The sequence below is a fragment of the Agelaius tricolor genome, unplaced genomic scaffold (assembly GCF_023055355.1).
Source record: "Agelaius tricolor isolate 1412-34295 unplaced genomic scaffold, bAgeTri1.0.p SCAF_112, whole genome shotgun sequence".
Classification (NCBI taxonomy): domain Eukaryota; kingdom Metazoa; phylum Chordata; class Aves; order Passeriformes; family Icteridae; genus Agelaius; species Agelaius tricolor.
Window position 1 is genome coordinate 151941 of NW_027269372.1, and position 18900 is coordinate 170840.

The 18900-nt window shown below is 67.3% G+C and overlaps 5 protein-coding genes across 6 annotated transcripts; 2 read left to right on the forward strand and 3 right to left on the reverse strand.

Moving 5' to 3' along the window:
• Window positions 1–648: 648 nt before the first annotated feature.
• Window positions 649–5323, forward strand: LOC139586340 (RNA-binding protein 4B-like). Its single transcript, XM_071419637.1, is given in 5 exon segments — window positions 649–740; window positions 2183–2604; window positions 3638–4109; window positions 4111–4340; window positions 4804–5323. Coding segments are annotated over 3 exon segments (1107 nt in total). The 5' UTR covers window positions 649–740; window positions 2183–2192; the 3' UTR covers window positions 4334–4340; window positions 4804–5323.
• A 969-nt stretch (window positions 5324–6292) lies between these two features.
• RBM14 (RNA binding motif protein 14) lies at window positions 6293–11333 on the reverse strand. Of its 2 annotated transcripts, XM_071419635.1 has the most exons (3): window positions 10849–11333; window positions 7148–8771; window positions 6293–6799 (listed from the first exon to the last, which is right to left on the reverse strand). In XM_071419635.1, the coding sequence occupies exons 1-3, from the start codon at window positions 11192–11194 to the stop codon at window positions 6592–6594; spliced, it is 2178 nt and encodes a 725-aa protein (XP_071275736.1). In that variant the 5' UTR covers window positions 11195–11333; the 3' UTR covers window positions 6293–6591. The 2 variants fall into 2 exon arrangements, with proteins under 2 accessions (XP_071275736.1, XP_071275737.1); XM_071419636.1 differs by lacking the exon at window positions 7148–8771 and having other exon boundaries at window positions 6611–6799.
• Window positions 11334–11464: 131 nt separating this feature from the next.
• On the reverse strand, window positions 11465–14347 carry CCS (copper chaperone for superoxide dismutase). Its single transcript, XM_071419639.1, has 8 exons — window positions 14245–14347; window positions 13537–13609; window positions 13305–13442; window positions 12535–12715; window positions 12381–12441; window positions 11940–12017; window positions 11736–11839; window positions 11465–11659 (listed from the first exon to the last, which is right to left on the reverse strand). The coding sequence occupies exons 1-8, from the start codon at window positions 14278–14280 to the stop codon at window positions 11503–11505; spliced, it is 828 nt and encodes a 275-aa protein (XP_071275740.1). The 5' UTR covers window positions 14281–14347; the 3' UTR covers window positions 11465–11502.
• Window positions 14348–14993: 646 nt separating this feature from the next.
• LOC139586329 (putative nuclease HARBI1) lies at window positions 14994–17501 on the reverse strand. Its single transcript, XM_071419625.1, has 2 exons — window positions 15737–17501; window positions 14994–15387 (listed from the first exon to the last, which is right to left on the reverse strand). The coding sequence occupies exons 1-2, from the start codon at window positions 16659–16661 to the stop codon at window positions 14996–14998; spliced, it is 1317 nt and encodes a 438-aa protein (XP_071275726.1). The 5' UTR covers window positions 16662–17501; the 3' UTR covers window positions 14994–14995.
• Window positions 17502–17549: 48 nt separating this feature from the next.
• On the forward strand, window positions 17550–18894 carry LOC139586332 (RNA-binding protein 4B-like). The gene is given in 3 exon segments (XM_071419627.1): window positions 17550–17702; window positions 17813–18215; window positions 18217–18894. Coding segments are annotated over 2 exon segments (468 nt in total). The 5' UTR covers window positions 17550–17702; window positions 17813–17822; the 3' UTR covers window positions 18292–18894.
• Window positions 18895–18900: the final 6 nt, after the last annotated feature.

Sequence of the window (18900 nt, forward strand, 5' to 3'; positions counted from 1 at the left end):
TCACGCGTGGAGGGGATTGGGGTGGGACTGAGAGAATGGGCTGGAATGGAAATGGGAATGGGATGGGATGAGATGGAAATGGGATTGGGGTGGAAATGGATGGGATTGGGATGGGATGGGATGGGATGGGATGGGATGGGATGGGATGAGATGGAAATGGGATTGGGGTGGAAATGGGATGGGATTGGGATGGGATGGGATGAGGCTGGGCCGGTTTTGGACTGGGAAGGGGCTTTGCCAACGGGCGGCGCAGGGCACCCCAGTGCTCCCAGTATGAACCTCAGCATTCCCATATGGACTCCAATGCCCCCAGGACCTCCAGTGCTCCCATCACCCTCAGCGCCCCCAGTAATCCCTGCACTCCCAATAGCCCCAGTGCTTCCAGTACAGGCCCAGCGCTCCCAATGCTCCCAGTACGGCTCCCAGTACAGGCCCAGTGCTCCCAGTAGAGCTCCCAGTGCTCCCAGTACGGCCTCCGGTGCTCGGCGCCCCCCCCCGCCATGAATGGACCGCCCCCGCGCCCCCCGCAGCAGCCTCATGGACCGCTCCTCCCTTCGCTCCGCCCCTTCCCTCCCGTGATTGGCTGCGGCCGCACTGTGGGCGGGCCCACCTGGCGGATCGATGACCTCACGCTGCGGCGTTTGACTGACAGCATCGGCGGCCAATGAGCGCGCGGGAGGCGGGGCGGGGCCGGGAGACGCCGCCGCCATTTTGTGAGCAGCGCGCGGCGGACGGGGCAGGTGGGGGCGGGGGGGTGCCTGGGGGGGGGTTTCGGGACCGGGAACCGGGGCCGGGGGGGACACAAGGGCCAGGCCCGGCCACCGCCCCGCTGGGGCGCCCGCAGGCCGAGGGGGATGCGATCCGGGACGGTTTGCGGGAGATCTCGGGCCTGTGGAGGGGAGGGCTTTAGGGGGGGGTCTCAGATCTGAGGGGTCTCAGGCCTGAGCGGGGTCTGAGGCCTGGGGGGGACAAGAGGGGTTTAGGGGGGGTCTCAGGCCTGGGGAATTTTGGGATTCGGGGCGTGGCTCTGCCCTCTGGGGGGTGCAGAGATTTTGGGGTGTTTGGGGGCTCTGCCCTGCAGGAAAAGGGGTGTCACAGACTTAGGTGGATTTTGGGGTTTCAGGGGTTTAAGGCGGTTTTTGGGCTGTCAGAGGTTTAAGGTGCGTTGTTTTTGGGGTGTTTGTAGGCACAGTGTAGGAGGGGGAGAGCAGAGCTTTGGGGTGTTTATTTTGGGGGGGTTTTGAGGTGTTTGAGGCTCCGCCCTGAAGGAGCAGAAGCAAAATTTGGGGGGATTTGGGGTGTTTGGGGCTGTGCCGTGTGAGAGAGGCCTCAGCCCCGGGGTGCTACCATGAGGTTCAGGGTTTTTGAGGAGATTTGGGGTATTTGGGGCTATGCCTTGAATGAGCAGAGTTTTGGGGTGTTTATTTGTGGAGATTTGGGGTCTTTGGGACTACAGCCCCAGGGACACACAGAGACATTTGGGGGCTTTATTTGAGGGGTGTTTGGGGGTCCAGCCTTGAGCACAGAGTAGGTTTGGGGTATTTGAGGAGGATTTAGGGTGTTTGGGGGCACAACCCTGGGCGCACACACCGAGATTCAGGATGTTTATTTGGTGTTTTAGGGGGCGCAGCCCTAGAGGTTTGAGGAGGATTTAGGGTGTTTGCGGGCACACTCACAGAGGCTTGGGCTGTTTTTTGGGGGGGGGGGGTCTGGGGGACACAGCCCTGGGCACCCAGAGAGAGGTTCAGGGTGATTTAGGGGGGTTTTGGGTACAGCCTTGGGCACACGCACAGAGGCTTTGACAGTTTTTTGGGGGGTTTTGGGGCTGTTCTTGAGCACAGCTTTGGGCACATTCACAGAAGCTCGAGCTGTTTTTTGGGGGCCACGGGCTTGGCCACAGTCACAGAAGCTCAAGCTGTTTCTTGGGGGGTTTTGAGGGGCACAGCCTCAGGCACACAGGGAGAGATTGAGGGTGACTCAGGGAATTCATACTCACAGAGGCTCGTGCTGTTCCTCGGGGTGTTGTGGGGTTGTGTGTGGGCTGTTCCTCGGGGTGTTGTGGGGTTGTGTGTGGGCTGTTCCTCGGGCTGTTTCTCGGGCTGTTCCTCAGGGGGTTTTGGGGCTGTGTGTGGGCTGTTTCTCGGGGAGGTTGTGGGGCTCACGGTGGTGCTGTCTGGCGCAGGCGGGTCGCGATGGTGAAGCTGTTCATCGGGAACCTGCCGCGGGAGGCGACGGAGCAGGAGATCCGCTCCCTGTTCGAGCAGTACGGGAAGGTGCTGGAGTGCGACATCATCAAGAACTACGGCTTCGTGCACATCGAGGACAAGACGGCGGCCGAGGACGCCATCCGCAACCTGCACCACCACAAGCTGCACGGCGTCTGCATCAATGTGGAGGCCAGCAAGAACAAGAGCAAGGCCTCCACCAAGCTGCACGTGGGCAACATCAGCCCCGCCTGCACCAACCTAGAGCTGCGCGCCAAGTTCGAGGAGTACGGCCCCGTCATCGAATGTGACATCGTCAAGGACTACGCCTTCGTGCACATGGAGCGGGCCGAGGATGCCGTGGAGGCCATCCGGGGGCTGGACAACACCGAGTTCCAAGGTGAGCCACGGGGCTGGGTGGTGGGAGGGCTCCGGGGTCCATGGTGGATGCTCCCGCCGGCCCCGGCTCCGGGGTCGATCCCGGATGTGACCACGGCCGTCTCTGCGGGGCCGTGCAGCGCCCTCGGGGCTCTGGGGTTGGTGTCGGTTGGTGCCCGCTCCGCCGCAGCTCCCGGGGCCGCCCGCACGGCGCGGCCGGAGCGAGGGCTCGGGCTCGGGGGCTCTGGGCCGGGGAGGACGGGACTGACCCATCTCTGATTAACCAGCACGGCCGCCCCGCAGGAGGACCCCGACGGCGACGTCCTGTGCCGGGCCGGAGCAGCGGGTGACGCCAGGCTGCCGCCCGCCCTTGTAGCCTTGCCCAGCCTGGTAAGAGGGTGACGGAGGCGCCCGACCCCGCGCCCGGCGTCGCTCGGGCGCTCGACGGGGCCGAGCGGCCGGACTCGAGCCGCGGCGCTGGCGGCGGTGATGGCGAGCGCGTCTCCCGGCCGGGTGCTCAGGGCGGCGTCCAGCGCTTCACCCACGTGGCGGCGGGGCCGGACCGGGCGCTCCCGGGGCTCCACATGTCCCGCCGCCCCCATTCCGGGCCTTCCCCAAAAAACAGCGACCCAGCCGGGCTGGCACAGCTGCACCCAGAGCTGTCCCGGCCGCGTCCGCGCTTGGCTTTGCCTCGTGCCGCGCTCGGGCCAGGCCCCGTTCGCTCCGGGGCGTTTCCCGGTGTCGCATCCCTCTCTCCGCCGCTCCGGCGTTTTCCGGCGCGAAGCTTTGCCGTCACACGGGGCCGGCAGTGCTGGCTCCGACCCCGGGCTGCTGGGGCTTTGCCGGGCTGGCCGGCGTGGCCGTGCTCGGCCGTGGCAGCACGTCCCGGTCAGCCGCTGTCCAGCGTCCATCTGGCGGCTCACGCTCGGTCCCGCGGCGGCTCCTCCCGCGCCGGTGGCTGCGGAGGGCTGGGGGGGGTGGCAGCCGGTGCCGTCCTGTCCCGCCGGTGCCCCGGCACGGCCGCACTGACCCTGCCTCTCGCGTCTCTCCCCAAGGCAAGCGGATGCGCGTGCAGCTGTCCACCAGCCGGCTGCGGACGGCGCCCGGGATGGGAGACAAGAGCGGCTGCTACCGCTGCGGGAAGGAGGGGCACTGGTCTAAGGAGTGCCCGGTCGATCGCCCGGGGCAAGTGGCGGACTTTGCCGAGGCCTATAACGAGCAGTACGGAGCCGTGCGCACTCCCTACACCGCGGGCTATGGGGAGACCGTGTATTACGATGAGGCCTACGGCGGGATGGCCGACTACTACAAGCGCTACCGCGTCCGCTCCTACGCCACGGCCTCGGCGTACGACGCCTACGCGGAGCAGACCATGGCCCAGTACTCCCAGTACGCCCAGTACTCCCAGGTCCAGTCCTCGGCCATGGCCGCCACCACGGCCATGGCCGGCCGCATCCCCACCACCTTAGACGCGTACGACCGAGCGCTGCTGCCCACCCCGGGCGCGGCGGCCGCCGTCGCCGCCGCCCGCCGCCACCGCCGCGGCCGCCGCCGCGTCCTCCACGTATTACACCCGGGACAGGAGCCCCCTGCGCCGCACGGCCGCCGCGGCCAGCACCGTCGGAGAGGCGTACACGTACGAGCGTGGGCAGCTGTCGCCCGTCTCCTCGGTGGCCCGGGCGTCCCTCTACGACATGCAGCGCTTCGGGCGGGACCCGTACGCGGACCGGGCGCGATACTCCGCCTTTTGAGCCGGAGGTGAGCGCGTTGGCAGCTCTTGGCACTGCGGGGGGGCCCCGCTGCCGGTGGTCCCGGTTGTGCCAGTTGAGGTTGAGGCGGGTGACGGGTCCCGGTGACACGGACAGGCCCCGCGGGCGTTAAAGCCCGGCCACGGTGAGGAGGCGCCGCGGTGAGCGGAGCGGTGCCGGTGTCACTCTCGTGGCTGTAACTCACGTTCCTGCTGGGCCGGGCGCCGTCCCGGCACAGTCCCTGCGGGGTGGGGGGTTCCCGCAGAGCCCCCGGCCCGGGGGCAGCTCCTGCTCGCTCGGGCTGTGCCCAGGTCCCGGCGGGCCCAGGGTCCGAGGGGGCCGGAGCCCCGCCGCTGCTCCACATCAGGACTCTCTTGCTGCCAGGAAGCCGCAGCTCCCCAGGGCACCGGGGCTCGGCACGGTTCCGGATCGGCCCCGGGGGCGCCTGCGCCAACTCCTCTTTTCTCTTACAGGTAAGATTTGTGCAGCTGGACGTCGGGGTCCCGTCGCACGCCGACTCGGCGCCGCGCGTCTCGGGCCGCGCCGGGTGCCACCGCCGCCGCGTGCCGCTCCCGGGCCCGTTCCTTACGGACGCGCGGCTCGTCCTCAGCCCGGGCAGGATTAGCTCAGCCCCTCCCCCAGCTTCCCCCGCCCCCCTGGGCAGGATTTTGCTTTTCCAGGTAGTTTTGGGTCCCCACCCCAGGCTCAGGTGTGAGCGCGCAGCCGCAGCCGTCCCCCAGCGCCAGCTTTGCTTTGCTTCGCCGCCCCCTCGCTCCCCCGGAGCTCTTCCCGAGTCGTCGTTTTGCCTTTTTTGTTTTTTTTTTTTTTCCTTTATTTTTTAAGAGGGTGGATAATCCAGTGGTAGGTTTTTAGCCCAACGCTGTAGCTGACCGGAGGCCGCCGCGCCGCGCCGGCGGGGGTGGAACCCCCCGAGTGATTTAGAGTCCCCCGACCCCACTTTCCGGTAAAATAAAACTCAAAATTTTTAACTAACGGCGCTGGCTCTGCCCACGGTTCTTTCTCTGCACTCACGTCCCCTCAGAACACGGCACGGAACCTTCTGGACTCCCCGGTGCTGCCTGTGCCCTGCCTGGCTCTGCCCATGCACACCGGAGCCCCCGGTGAGGGGCTGCTGCAGATGGGAACACCCCCAAAACCGTCCTTGAGCCCCCCAAAGGGGCACCCAGGGGTGACAGAGGGGCTTTAACCCCCAGCTCTTCCTCCTCCCATGGGCTGTCATTAACCTGCCCAGGGCTAATTAGTCTGCAGACCGTCTTGTTTGTCCCCAGACTGGTACATCATGTCCCCAAAGTGGCTCGTTTGTCCCCAGATTGCTCCTGCCTCTCGGTGTTCATTAATTAAGGTCATTAAGCCCAGGCCATGCCTTTGGTGATGCTGCCAGTTCTGCCCTGCCAGCGCCGATCGGTGCCGGGGTCACCCGCGGGTGCTGCCATTGCCACACCTGGGGACTTGGGGCCAGGCCCAGGGGTGTGCGGCCACCCTGGGAAGGAGGGGACAAGCGCCAGATCCTCCTGCCGGGCTCTTTACCGTGGTGGTTAATGAGCCTTGGCCATCCCTCCTGTGGCACAGCCAGACTGGGCTGTGAGCAGTTCCTGGGGAGAGGTGGGGACAGGAAGTGCCTCTCACGGTGGTGACAGTGGTACCTGGCGTGGCACCACCACCCCTCAAAACCAGCTTTTCTCACCCAAAACAAGCCCTGGCACAGGTCGGTGCCAGTGATCACCTGTGGTGGTGCTGTGACAGGGCCGAGTCTGGCCCTTCCTGCTGCCAGCTCTGAACGCTGCTCATCCTCCAAATCCACTCCTCCGTGGTGGGAAAGCAGCTCCAGCATTGGCAGCACCATCAACCAGGGCTGGGTGGTGATGGTGGCACCTGGGAGGTGTCCCCAGGGGTGGGAGTGGACCCCCAGGACTGGGAAAGAACCAGGCGGGAAGCGTCGGGAACCGGAGCAGACCCCAGCATTTATTTACAGTCATAAAAAACCCCCAGCACCGTGCCGGGCCTGATGCTGGAAACGGGGAATTCACCCAAAAAATGGGACAACTCGTGGTATAAAAGAGTCTGAGCCACGTGGCTGCAACCACTGGCGGGTTATGAACCGGCACCGAGCGCCAGCGGGGGATGAACCGTGCGGCCACCGCCAACCGTAACCGCGGAACCTTCTAAAAAACTCAAACGGCAAAACCAGAAAGAATCAGCTGAAAAAGAACCGTCCGTGCCCGAGTGGGGCCGTGGCCAGCTCAGAGGCGGCGCTGGTAGCCCGAGTGGATGCGGGCAGGGGGCAGGTAGTCGCTGTAGCCGCCCGAGTAGCGGGCGTACTCGGAGTGCGCGTCCGGCAGCCGGCGGTAGTCCAGCGGGGACTTGGTGGGCGAGCGGCGGTACGCCAGCGGAGAGTCCGCTAAGCGCCGGTAATCGGCCAGCTCGGACAGACGGCGCTCGGAGCCGTACCTGGGCAAGAGAAGAGAGGGGGATCAGCCAGGAGGGGACGGGGCTCGGATCCGCCGCGGCAGCACCGTGTCCCACCTAGGGACGCACCATGATGGGCAAAGCCGGCGCAGGACGGGATCGGGTGCCACGGAGGCCCCGCCGTGTGCCACCACCTCCCCTCACCCACACCAGGCCCCGTCTCCTCCCCGGGATCTGCGCGGCGCGAGCGGAGCCGTGGCGCCCGGCGCGCCGGGCGATAGCGAGCCGCGCCGGTGCCACGCGGCGCCGGGCAAGCCGCGAGCGGTGCGCCGGAGACCGGCGAGCAGCGGGAGGCGGGGGCGGGGGTCGGTGCCCCGCCCGGCACCGTACCTTTTAGCCAGAGAGGACGATTTTTTGTACGGGTCGTCGTAGGCGGCGCTGCGAGGCGGGGAGAGGCGGGTGCGCTCGTAGGGCGGTGCGGCGGCGGCCTGCGCCAGGCCCAGGTAGGAACCCGCCGGCTGCCCCAGCTGGCTCGGCCCGTCGTAGGCGCTGCCTGGCTGGGCTCGGTACGCAGCCGCCAGCGCGGCGGAGGACGGCTGCTGCGCCGGGTAGGAGGCCGCCATGGCGCCGGAGGCCTGCGCCCGGTATGCGGCTGTCAGCGGGGCAGAGGCCTGCGCCTTGTAGGAAGCGGCGGCGACGGCAGCCTGGCTGCCGTAGGAGGCGGCCAGCGAGGAGCCCGTCTGCGCGCCATAGCCGGCGGGGAGCGCGGCGGCCGCGGGCTGGCTGCCGTAGGACGCGGGCAGGCCCGTGGCGGGCTGGGCGCCGTACGAGGCCGAGTGGCCCACGGTGGGCTGGGCGCCGTACGAGGTGGATAGCGCGGGTTGGGCACCGTAGGAGGCGGAGTGGCCGGCCACGGGCTGGTAGGCAGCGGCGGCGTGACCTGCCACGGCCTGGGCGCTGTAAGAGCTGGCGTGCACCGCCACGGCCTGGGCGCTGTAGCCGGCAGACAGCACGGCGCCGGGCTGGGCACTGTAGGAGCCGGCGTGGCCATCCATGGGCTGGGCGCCGTAGGAGCCTGCGGCCAGCTGGGTTCCGTAGGATGCCACGTGCACAGCCACGGCCTGGGTGCTGTAGGAGCCGGCAGAGCCGGCAGCGGGCTGGGCGCCGTAGGCGGCGATGGCGGGCTGGGCGCCGTAGCCGGCAGAGTAGCCCGAGGCGGGCTGGGCGCTGTAGGAGGAGGCCAGGGCAGCGGACTGGACGCCGTAGGAGCTGAGGGAGTTGGCGGCCGCGGGCTGGGCGCCATACGCGGCGGCAGCGGCGGGCTGGGCACCGTAGGAGCCGAGGGAGTTGGCGGCAGCGGGCTGAGCGCCCGCGGCGCCCAGGGAGCCAACCGAGGGCTGGGGGCGGTAGGCGCTGCCCAGCGAGGCCGAGGGCTGCACGCGGTAGGCGGCGGCCTGGCCCGTGGTGGGCTGCGGGCGGTACGCCACGCCCAGGGAGGCTGAGGGCTGGGCTCGGTACGTGGCCCCTAGCGAGGCCGAGGGCTGGGCGCGGTAGGCGGCCGGCTGCGCCGTCATGGGGAGCGACACCGCTGCGTAGCCGGTGCGGGTGGGCGAGCGCCGCAGCGGGCTGCGGTCCCTGCCAAAGTAGGAGGGGGAGGCGGGCCGGGGCTGCGCGTCGAAGGTGTCGTACTTGGCGCCGAAGCGCTGCTGGTAATCGTACAGGGAGGGGGCGGCGGCGTAGCCGGCACCCGTGGCTGAGGGGAAGGCGGCGTCGGCCGCCCGGCGCTGCTGGTCGAAGCCCTCGATCTTGGGCTGGAACTTCTCGCGGTACTCGAGGCCGATGCGCTTGGTCTTGTCGACGCCGAGGGCGGGCGGCGGCGCCTGGCCCGTGCCCTTCTTCTGCACGTTGGTGGAGAGCTCCACGTTCACCCGGCGCCCCTTCACCTCCTTCCCATTTAGGTTTTCGATGGCAACTTTAGCATCGGCTTCGTTCTCCATGTGCACAAAGGCATAGTCTGACAAAGCAGCAGAGAGAGCAGTGAGGGGAGAAAACACAACTCGTTACAGGAGCCGGCGCTAACGAGCCGTGCGGCGGCAGCGGGACGGGCGCGGGACGGGCGCTGCTGGCCCTGGGACGGCGCTGCCGGCCCCGCTCGCCGGAGGAGACACGACCACCACCATCGGCTCTGCCCCGCGCTCGTTTGGTCACAGCCTCCCCCAGCCCACCCGGCTCTCTCCGTGTCCACCCAGACTCTGCCTCCTGTGCCCCCTCCCAGCCCCTCCCTGGCACCTGGGGACCGAGGGCCCAGCCTGGGCTGGCAGTGCCAGCACCGTGGGCTCAGTGGGACGCCCTGGCAGTGAGCGGAGCAAAGCTGAGAGAACCGGCGCCAGCACAGAGAGCGGGACAGGGACAGAGGATGGGGGGAGAGGAAGAGGAGACAGAAAAAGACAAGGACAGAGAAGGGAACAGGGACTTCAGACAGAGAAGAAGAGGAGGGAGAAGAGGGAAGGAGGGAGGGAAGGAAGGGCCTGAGCACCCCTCCAGTGAGTGCCCGGCCATGGCGAGGAGCCAGCGCCACACAGCACAACCACGGCTCAGCACAGAGGCGTCTGAGGACCGCAAGGAGCAGGGAAGCAGGACCTGGTGGCAGCTCTGATGGCCGCCTGTGGCTCTTGGCCCAGCAGGTTTGGGGGCTGGATGCCCCCATGGTGGTCAGGGGGTCACCCCCGTGGCACGACGGGTCCGGTGCTGGCACAGGGCAGGAGGGCAGCGACCCCGTGGTGTTTCCCTGCAGCACAGACCGAGACCACCGGAACCAGTGAGAACCCACCCAAGGGTGTGTGCTGTGCTGGGAGCATCACTGGCCAAGCAAACCCATCCCAGACCTCTGAGCATCAGTGCCACGTCACCCTCTCCTTTGTCCCCCCAGTACCATTCCACCCCCTGGCTCCAAATCCACACGTCCCACTCTGGAAGCCCAAAGAGGGCATGTCACCCCCAGCCCTGCTGCCACCCCCTGGAGGTGGCCATGGCACCCCCAACCCCGAGGGGACGCAAGGCAGGTTCTGCCAGGCTGTGCTGGTGGCTGCGACCCTGGACGAGAGAGCAGAGGAACAACGTCCCCCTCCTGTGGGCAGGGGCACGCGGGCACTGTGGGGACATCACCGGGACTCCAGGGCCGGGTGAGAAGGGACAGGATGACAGCAGGGTCAGGAGAGGGATGTGGAGTGACACTTGTCAGTCCATCAGTGTGACACAGGTGACAAATGAGTTGGGGGAGGTGGGTGACCCCACCAGGCTGTGCTGGGGGTCCCCAGTGTGAAGCCATTGAACCCCTCAGGGGTTTCACGGGGTGTTCTGTGCATGTCCCAGCTCCGTGGCTGAGTGTGTCTGTGGAGGCCAGACCGTGGCCTGGGGATGATTTGGTCACAGAGGTGGCAGCAGCTGGTGGGGGTCAACCCCCCCAGGGCTGGGGGCAGTGATGGCACAGAACAAAGCTGCCAGAAAAGGAGTTATGGGGGTGTTCAGGAGTGTGGGGAGCCCACCTGGGCCACTTGAGGGAGGATGAGGAGGTTGGTTAGAGAAGGGATCATGTGGAGATTGAGGGGGCTGGGGAGCCCACACGGGCTCATATGGCCCCACCTGGGGTTTGGGGAGACGATTACAGAGCACGAGGCCGGCTGTAGGAAGGTTATCGGAGGAGTTACGGGGTCAGGGGCACCCACAGGGGCTGGCACAGCCCAACCTGAGCCTGGGGGAGGCGATCGAAGACACGTGGTTGCCAGAGGGGGGGTTAAGGGGTCTGGACCGCCCACACAGGCCCGCACCGCCCTGGCCGGGGCGGGCGGAGGCCATGGAGCCGGACATGGCTGGCAGAAGGGGGGTTACGGGAGCTCACACGGGCTCGCACGGCCCCGCTCGGGGCAGGGGGGAGGCGGCAGGAATCCCCCCGCTCCACCAGCCCGGGCCGCGCTGGGGTCCGGGCGGGGGCGACGCCGCAGTCGGACGGAACTCGGGTGTCACGGATCACCCGGAGGCGCGGGCCGAGCTGGGCGGCGGGGGCCGCGCGGCCCCGGCGGCGGGTCCGGTACCTTTCACCACGTCGCACTCCACCACGGGGCCGTACTGCTGGAAGAGCGAGCGCAGCTCCCCGCTCGTGCACGCGGCCGACACATTCCCCACGAAGATCTTGCAGGTGTTGGTGGGGCGCGGCCGGGATGGCTCCACCACGATGCGGCGGCCGTGCAGTTGGTGCCCGTTGAGCTGCGAGATGGCGCGCGCGGCCGCCGCCTCGTCCCGCAGGTGCACGAAAGCGAACTGTTTCATGAGGGCGACGCCCAGCACCGGCCCCGCGGCGCCTGCGAACAGCTCGCTCAACTCCTCCGCCGTCGCCTCCTCGGGGACGTTGCCCACGAAGAGTTTGATGCCAGGACGCATCGCGGCGGGGATCGCTGAGGGGAGCGCGGCTGGGACAGAACCGGCAGCGGCGGCGGCAGCTTCAAAATGGCGGCGGTTCCTGAGGGTGGCGGGGGCGGTGCCGTGCGCAGCGCGCCTGCGTGCCGTGCGCACCGCCCTCCTTCACCGCGCCTGCGTACCGTGTGCACCGCGCGCGCGCGAGCCCCGCCCTCTGTTTTCCCGCCGCGGCAGCCCCGCCCATCTCATCTTTAAACCACGCCCCCCTTAAAGGAGCCGCAGCGGCTGCAGAGCGAGGGGGCTCGAACTCTTTATTCGGTCCCGGGGGGCTCCTAGAGGTGGGAGCTGGGGGTCTCCATGGCGGGGGTCTCCAGGAGAGCCCCACGGCTGCGGTCGCGCTCCTCCCAGAGGGTGACACCATCGCAGGAACAGACGCGTTTGGGGTTCTGGAAGAGCCCGGCGGCGCGGGCCACCACGCCACAGGCCAGCCTGGGGACACGGGAGGGTCAGGAGGGGTGACCCCACAAACCCCCCCCCCCCCCAAAATACCCCCCCAAGTGCTCACCCCGAGCCTGAGTTGCCGGTGACACGAGACAGCGGGTGCAACCCCCGGCCCAGATCATCCTCGCCCTCGGCCACCACCACGGAGCGGCCGATGATGTCCCAGACCTGGGGAGGGGGATTTGGGGGGTCAGAACCCCATAGAGACCCCCCCGCCCAAACATAGGGACATACCCCCCCAGGAAACCCCCCAGACCCCAGTTCCCACCTTCAGCTTTGAGTCCTCGATTCGGAACCGGGCCTGGCCCTCGGCATCTGCCCAGATGTTCCCCAGGTCCCCGGCATGCTGGAGGGGCAGGGGGGGTCAGGATCCCCCCAAAACTCACAGAGCAGCCCCCAACCCCACAGAGACCCCCCAAATCCCCTCACTGTCCCCCAAACCCCTCCAAGACCGCCCCAAATCGTCTAGAAATCCTCCAAATCCCTTCATTGCCCCCCCAAACCCCTGCAAGACCACCCCAAATCCCCCAGAATCCTCCCAGAGACCCTTCAAATTCCCTTATTGCCCCCCCAAACCCCTCCAAGACCACCCCAAATACTTCAGAGACCCCCAAATTCCCCCCCGACCCACAAAACCCCCCAGAATTCTCCCAGAGATCTCCCAAATCCCCTCACTACCCCTCCAAATCCCCCCCGACCCCCAGCTCACCCTGTGCTGGTCCTGGGGTCCCCCGTGGATCTCCCCGTCAGGGTTGAAGTGGCCCCCACAGCTGATTTTGGGGGGGGTTGGATGGGATATGGGGGTGAATTTGGGGGTCCCCACCCCCTGAACCCCCCCTGCAGCCCCCTCCCACCCCTCTCACCTGTTACAGGCGTCCGAGAGGTCCCCGAATTCGTGGATGTGGAGCCCGTGGGGGCCTGGGGGGAGCCCGGACACGGCCCCGTCCACGAGGCAGCGCTCGGGGGAGAGCTGCAGGAACCGGAGCAGCCCCCGGACCCCCCCGGGACCCCCCAGCGCCGCCACTGCCGCCCACCCGGGGGGAGCTGGGGGTGGGGAGGGGACACGGCAGGGTCAGGCACCCCCAAAACCCCCCCAGTACAAAAATCACCTCAGGGAGCTCAAAATGTCACCCCAAAAGTGACTCTAAACCCCAGGCAGGGACAGCAAAACCCGTCCAGGAGCAGCTAAATCCACCCAGGACACCCCCAAAACCCCTCTGTGACTCCCCAAAACTCATCTGTGACCCCTCCAAACCCACTATAACTTCCCAAAACTCTTTTGTGACCCCCCCAAAACTCTGTGACCCCCCCAGAACCACCACAGGACCACCCGCACCCACTGTGAGCCCCCCAAATCCCCCTGCACCCCCCAAACCCTCCCCAAGACCATCCCAGATCCCCCAAACCCCACTGTGGTCCCCCAAAACCCTCTGTGACCCCCAAAAACCCCAATATAACCCATCTAAACTCCCCTGTGAGCCCCCTAACCCTTCCAGGACCCCCCAAAACCTCTCTCACCCTCAGAGGAGCCCCCCAAACCCCCAAATCCCTGATTGTGCTGGGTCACAGCAGCACCCAAACCCCCTCAGGACACCCCCAAACCCCATCGGGACCCCCCAAAACCCCGACTGACCCTCGGAGGAGCCCCCCATGCCCTTGAGCACGGCCCTGCGCCCCGAATTCTCCAGCAGCTCCCGCACGCGCTCGGCCGCCGCCGTGGTCTCCACCAGCACCGACTGCTCCTGGAGCCGCAGCTCCAGCAGCTTCACCTCTGGGGGGACACAAAGGGGCTCTGGGGGGTCCCCCAAAACCTTTGGGGAGGTCCTCGGGGTCTGGGGGTCAGAGGGAGAGGTCGGGGGTCTCACCTGGAGCTGCCTCCAGCGCTGCTCGCACGGCATCGGCGCAGCCCTGGCAGCTCATCTGCACATCAAACTCCAGCTGGGGGGGAAAACGGGGGGGTTTGCACCCCAAAATTGGGGGGGAAGGGGGAAAACGGGGTGAAAATGAGAGGGGAAGTGTCAGCACCCCAAAAATGGGGGGGTAAAAAGGGAGGTGGAGCCCCAAAAGTGGAGGGAAAAGGAGCCCTGAACCCGCAGGGCTGCCAGGGAAGGGCTCTGAGATGATGTGGAAGGGATTGTGCACCTCCAAAAGTTGTTCCGGAGGCTCTGAACCCCCAAACCCATCCTGCCAGGGGGTCCTGCACCCCTAAAAGTGTTTCTCGTGGGCTCCCGAACCCCGAAATTCCCTCTGGGAGGGGTCCTGCACCTCCAGAACTGCCACGGATGAGGCTCCGAACCCCCAAATTCCCCCGGAGAGGGCGTCCTGCACCCCCAAAAGTGCTTCTCAGGCCCTCCTGAACCCCCAAACCCCCCTCGCCAGGGCTCTTGCACCCCAAAAGCGCCGTGGGAGGGATTCGGCACCCCCAGATCTCCCCAAACCGGAGCGTTTCACCCCCAAACCGCCCGAGCTCCTTTCCCCCAGCCCTCGAACCCGTCCGCCCGCCCTTTCCCACACCCCCCGAGCCCCTCCGCGCCCCCGGTCCCGACCCCCCAGCCCGTCACGGGGGTCCCGACCCGGCAGCTGCTCCCGCCGGCCTCCGGTGACGCCATGGCCGCGGACTCCGACCTCGGAACTGATCTCGCGTCACTGCGGCACCACGGACCCGTTCTGGCGCCGGACCGGATACGGCCGAACTATGAGGGAAGGGTTTGGCGGTTGCGCCACTTCCGGCGTTCTGTCACCATGGCAACAGCGCGGGGTTCGGAACGGGCCCGACGGGGGTTTTGAAGGGTTTGGGGGGGATTTTGGGGGTCCGGAAGGGTTTTGCTGGCTCAGGAGGGTTCTGGGAAGGCGGCAGTGGGAATGGCAGCGTCCTGTGGGGTGCAGGGGGGTTTGGGGAGGGGGAAATTTGGGTTTTTCTGTGGAGGGATGGGGGATGCAGGGGTCAGGGGGCTCATCCCACCCATGGGATACAGCAAGGACCCCCAAAATCCCCTTGGGGGGTCCTCAAAATGACCAGCACTTTATCCCCCGCCCCCCCCAAAAACGCTGTGAAGCAATAGTTGAAAAAAATCGTTTATTTGTCCCAAAATGAGCACGGACATGGTTAAAGGATGAAATCTGGGGATCATGGGGGTGGAAATAGGACACCCCCAAAATGATGGACCCACCTACCAGGGGTTAGAGCCCCTCCAGAGGCCCAGAGCCCCCCAAAACCAGATATCAGCCCCTCCCAAAGACCCAGAGACCCCCAAATCAGGGGTCAGCACCCCCAAATGAGGGCTCAGGACCCCCCTAGGACCCCAAACCCCCCCCTACAGCCCCTCAGCCCATCCCCTCCCTGACCTGCTGCACCACCCTGGCCCTCACCGCCCGCCCCTCTCGAGCCCCCGGCCCCGGGGGCGGCGGTGGCTGCGGGGGCGGCTCGGGGTGGCCGGGGGCGGGCGGGAGCCCCTCGGGGGGCTCCAGGGGGACGCGGCGGCGCAGGGCGATGTTGTGCAGGATGCAGCAGGCCAGGAAGATCTGGCAGACCTTGGGGGGGCTGTACTGGAGCCCCCCGCCCGCCAGGCAGCGGAAGCGGCGGCGCAGCAGCCCCAGCGTGCGGCGCAGCGGGGCCAGAGTGCGCGAGTGCAGCGCGTTGTAGCGCAGCTCGGCCGCGCCCCGTGGGCCCGCGATGGGCGTCAGCAGCCACGGCTTCAGCGGGTACGAGCCATCACCTGCATGGAGAGGGGAGAGACACACCTGAGTTGCACCTGGAGCGGTGGGGACACACCTGAGTGACACCCACAGAACCAGGGACACACCTGAGTGACACCCACAGAACCAAGGACACACCTGAGTGACACCTGGAGTGGTGGGGACACACCTGAGTTACACCCAGAGCATCAGGGACACACCTGAGTGACACCCACAGAACCAGGGATACACCTGATCCCCCGGGCCCCTCCCCCAGCCCCCCATTTCCCATCCCAAACCCCCCTCCCCAGCATCTGGCCTCCCATTTCCCACCCCAAACCCCCCTCCCCGAGCCCCCAGCCCCCATTTCCCAGCCCAAACCCCCCTCACCCAGCAGCCAGACCCCCTCGGGCCTGCTGCCCTCCATCAGGCGCGCCAGGGCCGAGTTCTCCAGCACGGTGGCATTGGCGCACGAGCCGGGGAACTTGGCCACCACGTTGGTGATGTGGCCCTGGCGGTCGCACACCACCTGCATGTTGATGGAGTGGAAGTTGGCGGCGTTCCGGAACAGGGGCTCGTTATCGGCCGGTGCCCTCAGCGCCACGTGCATGGCGCCCACCAAGCCCAGAACCCCGGGCAGCGCCGGGGCGTCCCCGGGAGGCGCGGGCGGCGGGGGGAAGGCGATGTAGCGGCCCGCCCGCCGCTGCAAGGCCGCCAGGAACTGCGCCAGGCAGTTGGACATGGCCGACTGGCTGATGCCCGTGCTGAGGCGCGACGCCGTCTGGAAGGAGCCCGAGGCCAGGAAGGCCAAGGCCGAGGTGACTTTGACGGCCACGGGCAGAGCGTGGCTGCGGCCTGTGAGGCTCTGAAGGTCGGCACCGAGCTCCCGGCACAGCGCCGCGATGGCCGCACGGTCCAGGCGGCAGCGCCGCAGCGCCTGCTCGTCGCTCAGCTCCAGGAAGGAGCAGCGCACCCGGTAAATGCGTTGGGCTGGGTACGGGCGGCGGCGGCGGCGGCCGCGGCGGGGTATCGGGGATGGGGGAGCAGCGAGGGGAGTGGGGAGGGAGATCCGGGTGGGTGCGGGGTGCCGGTCATGAGCGCGGCACTGATCGCGGGACCGTTCGTGGGGTTCATCCCGGTCCCGTTCGTGGGGTTCATCCCGCTCCCGGTGCTGCTCCCGGTCTCTGTCGCAGTCCTGCTCCCGGTCTCTGTCACAGTCCTGCTCTCGGTCGCAGTCCTGTTCCTCGTCGCTGTCCCGGTTCCGTTCCCGGTGCCGGTGCCGGAGCCGCCGCAGCAGCAGCACCGCGTGGGACATGGCGGGGGCGGGGCTACGGTGGAAGGGGCGTGGTTAGTGCTGGAGGGGCGGGGCCACAGCCGGCCGGTCCCGGTGGCCGCGACACCCCGGTGAGAGCGGGCGGTGGCGGTTTCTGAACGGGTCGATGCCGCTTGGGGCGGTCAGCCCCAGTCCTGGTCCCGGTGCCGATAGATCCCGATGGGAGCGGTTGGTCCCGGTCTGTCCCAGTCTGTCCCGGTGCCGGTGGGGGCAGTTGGTCGCTGTCCCTGTCCCCGTACCGGTGGATCTCGATGCCGGTACAGGCGGTCTGTCCGTGTCCCGGTGCCGGTCCCCGTTCCTGTCGGTCTCGGTTCCCCGGCTCGGTCCCAGTTCGGCGGCGCCGCCAGGCCACGCCCCTCCCTCGCGCTCTGATTGGTCAGCACTGCCTTCACGTACCCTAAAAGCCCCGCCTCCCTCCCTCACTTCCGGCGCGCTGCCGCTCCCCATTGGCCGCCGGGAGGGAGGGAGCGCTTTGTGCCAGACGCTGTTTGGGCCGCCGCTGGGCGGGGCCTCTTAGCGCTTCGACCAATCGTGTTGCACTGTTCCGCCGCTCTCGGCCAATCAGCGCACGAGGTGGGCGTGGCTCCGCGTAAGGCGGCTACCGCCATTTTGTTGCCGTCATCGAGTACCGGGCGAGGGGGGGCACGGTGAGACTCGGTGGGCCCCGGGGTGGGCACGGGTGGGACCGGGAGGGGCTGGGGAGGAGCTGCGAGGGACCCCAACCCTGCTGTCTATGGGGGAGCATAGCACGGGGTCCCGCGGCCTCGGGAAGGTGCCTAGGAAGGGGCTCAGACCTGGGACGGGAGCGGGATGAGGTCTGGGGGGCACCCGAGTCCCCCTCCATGGGCTGGGTGCTCACGGATCACAACCGGGGCTGAGACTCCGCTCGAGACCTTGAAGGTCTCCCGGCTCATTGTGGGGTGCCCGGGCCTGGGGGTGTCTCCTGAGGGGGTCTCTGCTTCAGGGTGCCCTGGGGGTGAGGGGGGTCCCATCGAGAATCAGCCGGAGGAGGACCCATGAAAAGTGGAGGGAACCTTCCCCTTCCCCTCCCCGGAGCGGCTCCGACCCCTCAGCGGGACGGGGGGTTTTGCGGGGAGGGTCTCACCGAGCTCCCCTTCCCTGGCACCCCTCAGGTGGGTCGCGATGGTGAAGCTGTTCATCGGGAACCTGCCGCGGGAGGCGACGGAGCAGGAGATCCGCTCCCTGTTCGAGCAGTACGGGAAGGTGCTGGAGTGCGACATCATCAAGAACTACGGCTTCGTGCACATCGAGGACAAGACAGCGGCCGAGGACGCCATCCGCAACCTGCACCACCACAAGCTGCACGGCGTCTGCATCAATGTGGAGGCCAGCAAGAACAAGAGCAAAGCCTCCACCAAGCTGCACGTGGGCAACATCAGCCCCGCCTGCACCAACCTAGAGCTGCGCGCCAAGTTCGAGGAGTACGGCCCCGTCATCGAATGTGACATCGTCAAGGACTACGCCTTCGTGCACATGGAGCGGGCCGAGGATGCCGTGGAGGCCATCCGGGGGCTGGGACAACACCGAGTTCCAAGGTGAGCCACGGGGCTGGGGGCACGGGGAGGTTCTGGTCCGGGAGGATTTCGGCTGATTTTTGGTGTTACCGGCCCCACTCTGGTTGGTGCTGCGTTTGGGGCCTCTTCTCATCCTGGAGCACTGGAATTTGCATCTGGGGGTGGTGCCAGGTGCTGTCCCTGTGCCCTCATGCGGTGTCAGGGCTGGAGACACCGTGATGGCTTCATGTCGGGGCAGAGCGGCTCCACAGCGCTGGAGTTTGTTGGAATTCTGGGGGATTTACCCCAAACTGTTAGGTCAGGGTGAGTTCCATCTCTGGGGCCACCTCATGGGATTGGTGGTGTCCCTTTGCTGCTGGAATTTGGGGGCAAACGGGGCTGGGAGCCAGCGCTGTGTCCCACTGTCTCCTGTTGTCCCATTGGCTCCCGTTGTCCCATTGGCTCCCATTGTCCCCAAGTCCTGCCTGGAACCGCAGGGACCCCCCTTGTCTGCGGGGGGCTGGTGCCCACCCTGGTGGCTCCTGTCACCCCCCACCCTCATCGGTGCCAGGGGTGGCTCTCGGGGGTCCCCATGGCTGCTGCCACCTCTTGAGGGTCCCACGGTGCTGGTGCCATTTCTGGGAGTCCCATGGACCACCAGCCCCAGCCCACCACGGTCTCACATGTTCTGATCCTCGATATCATTT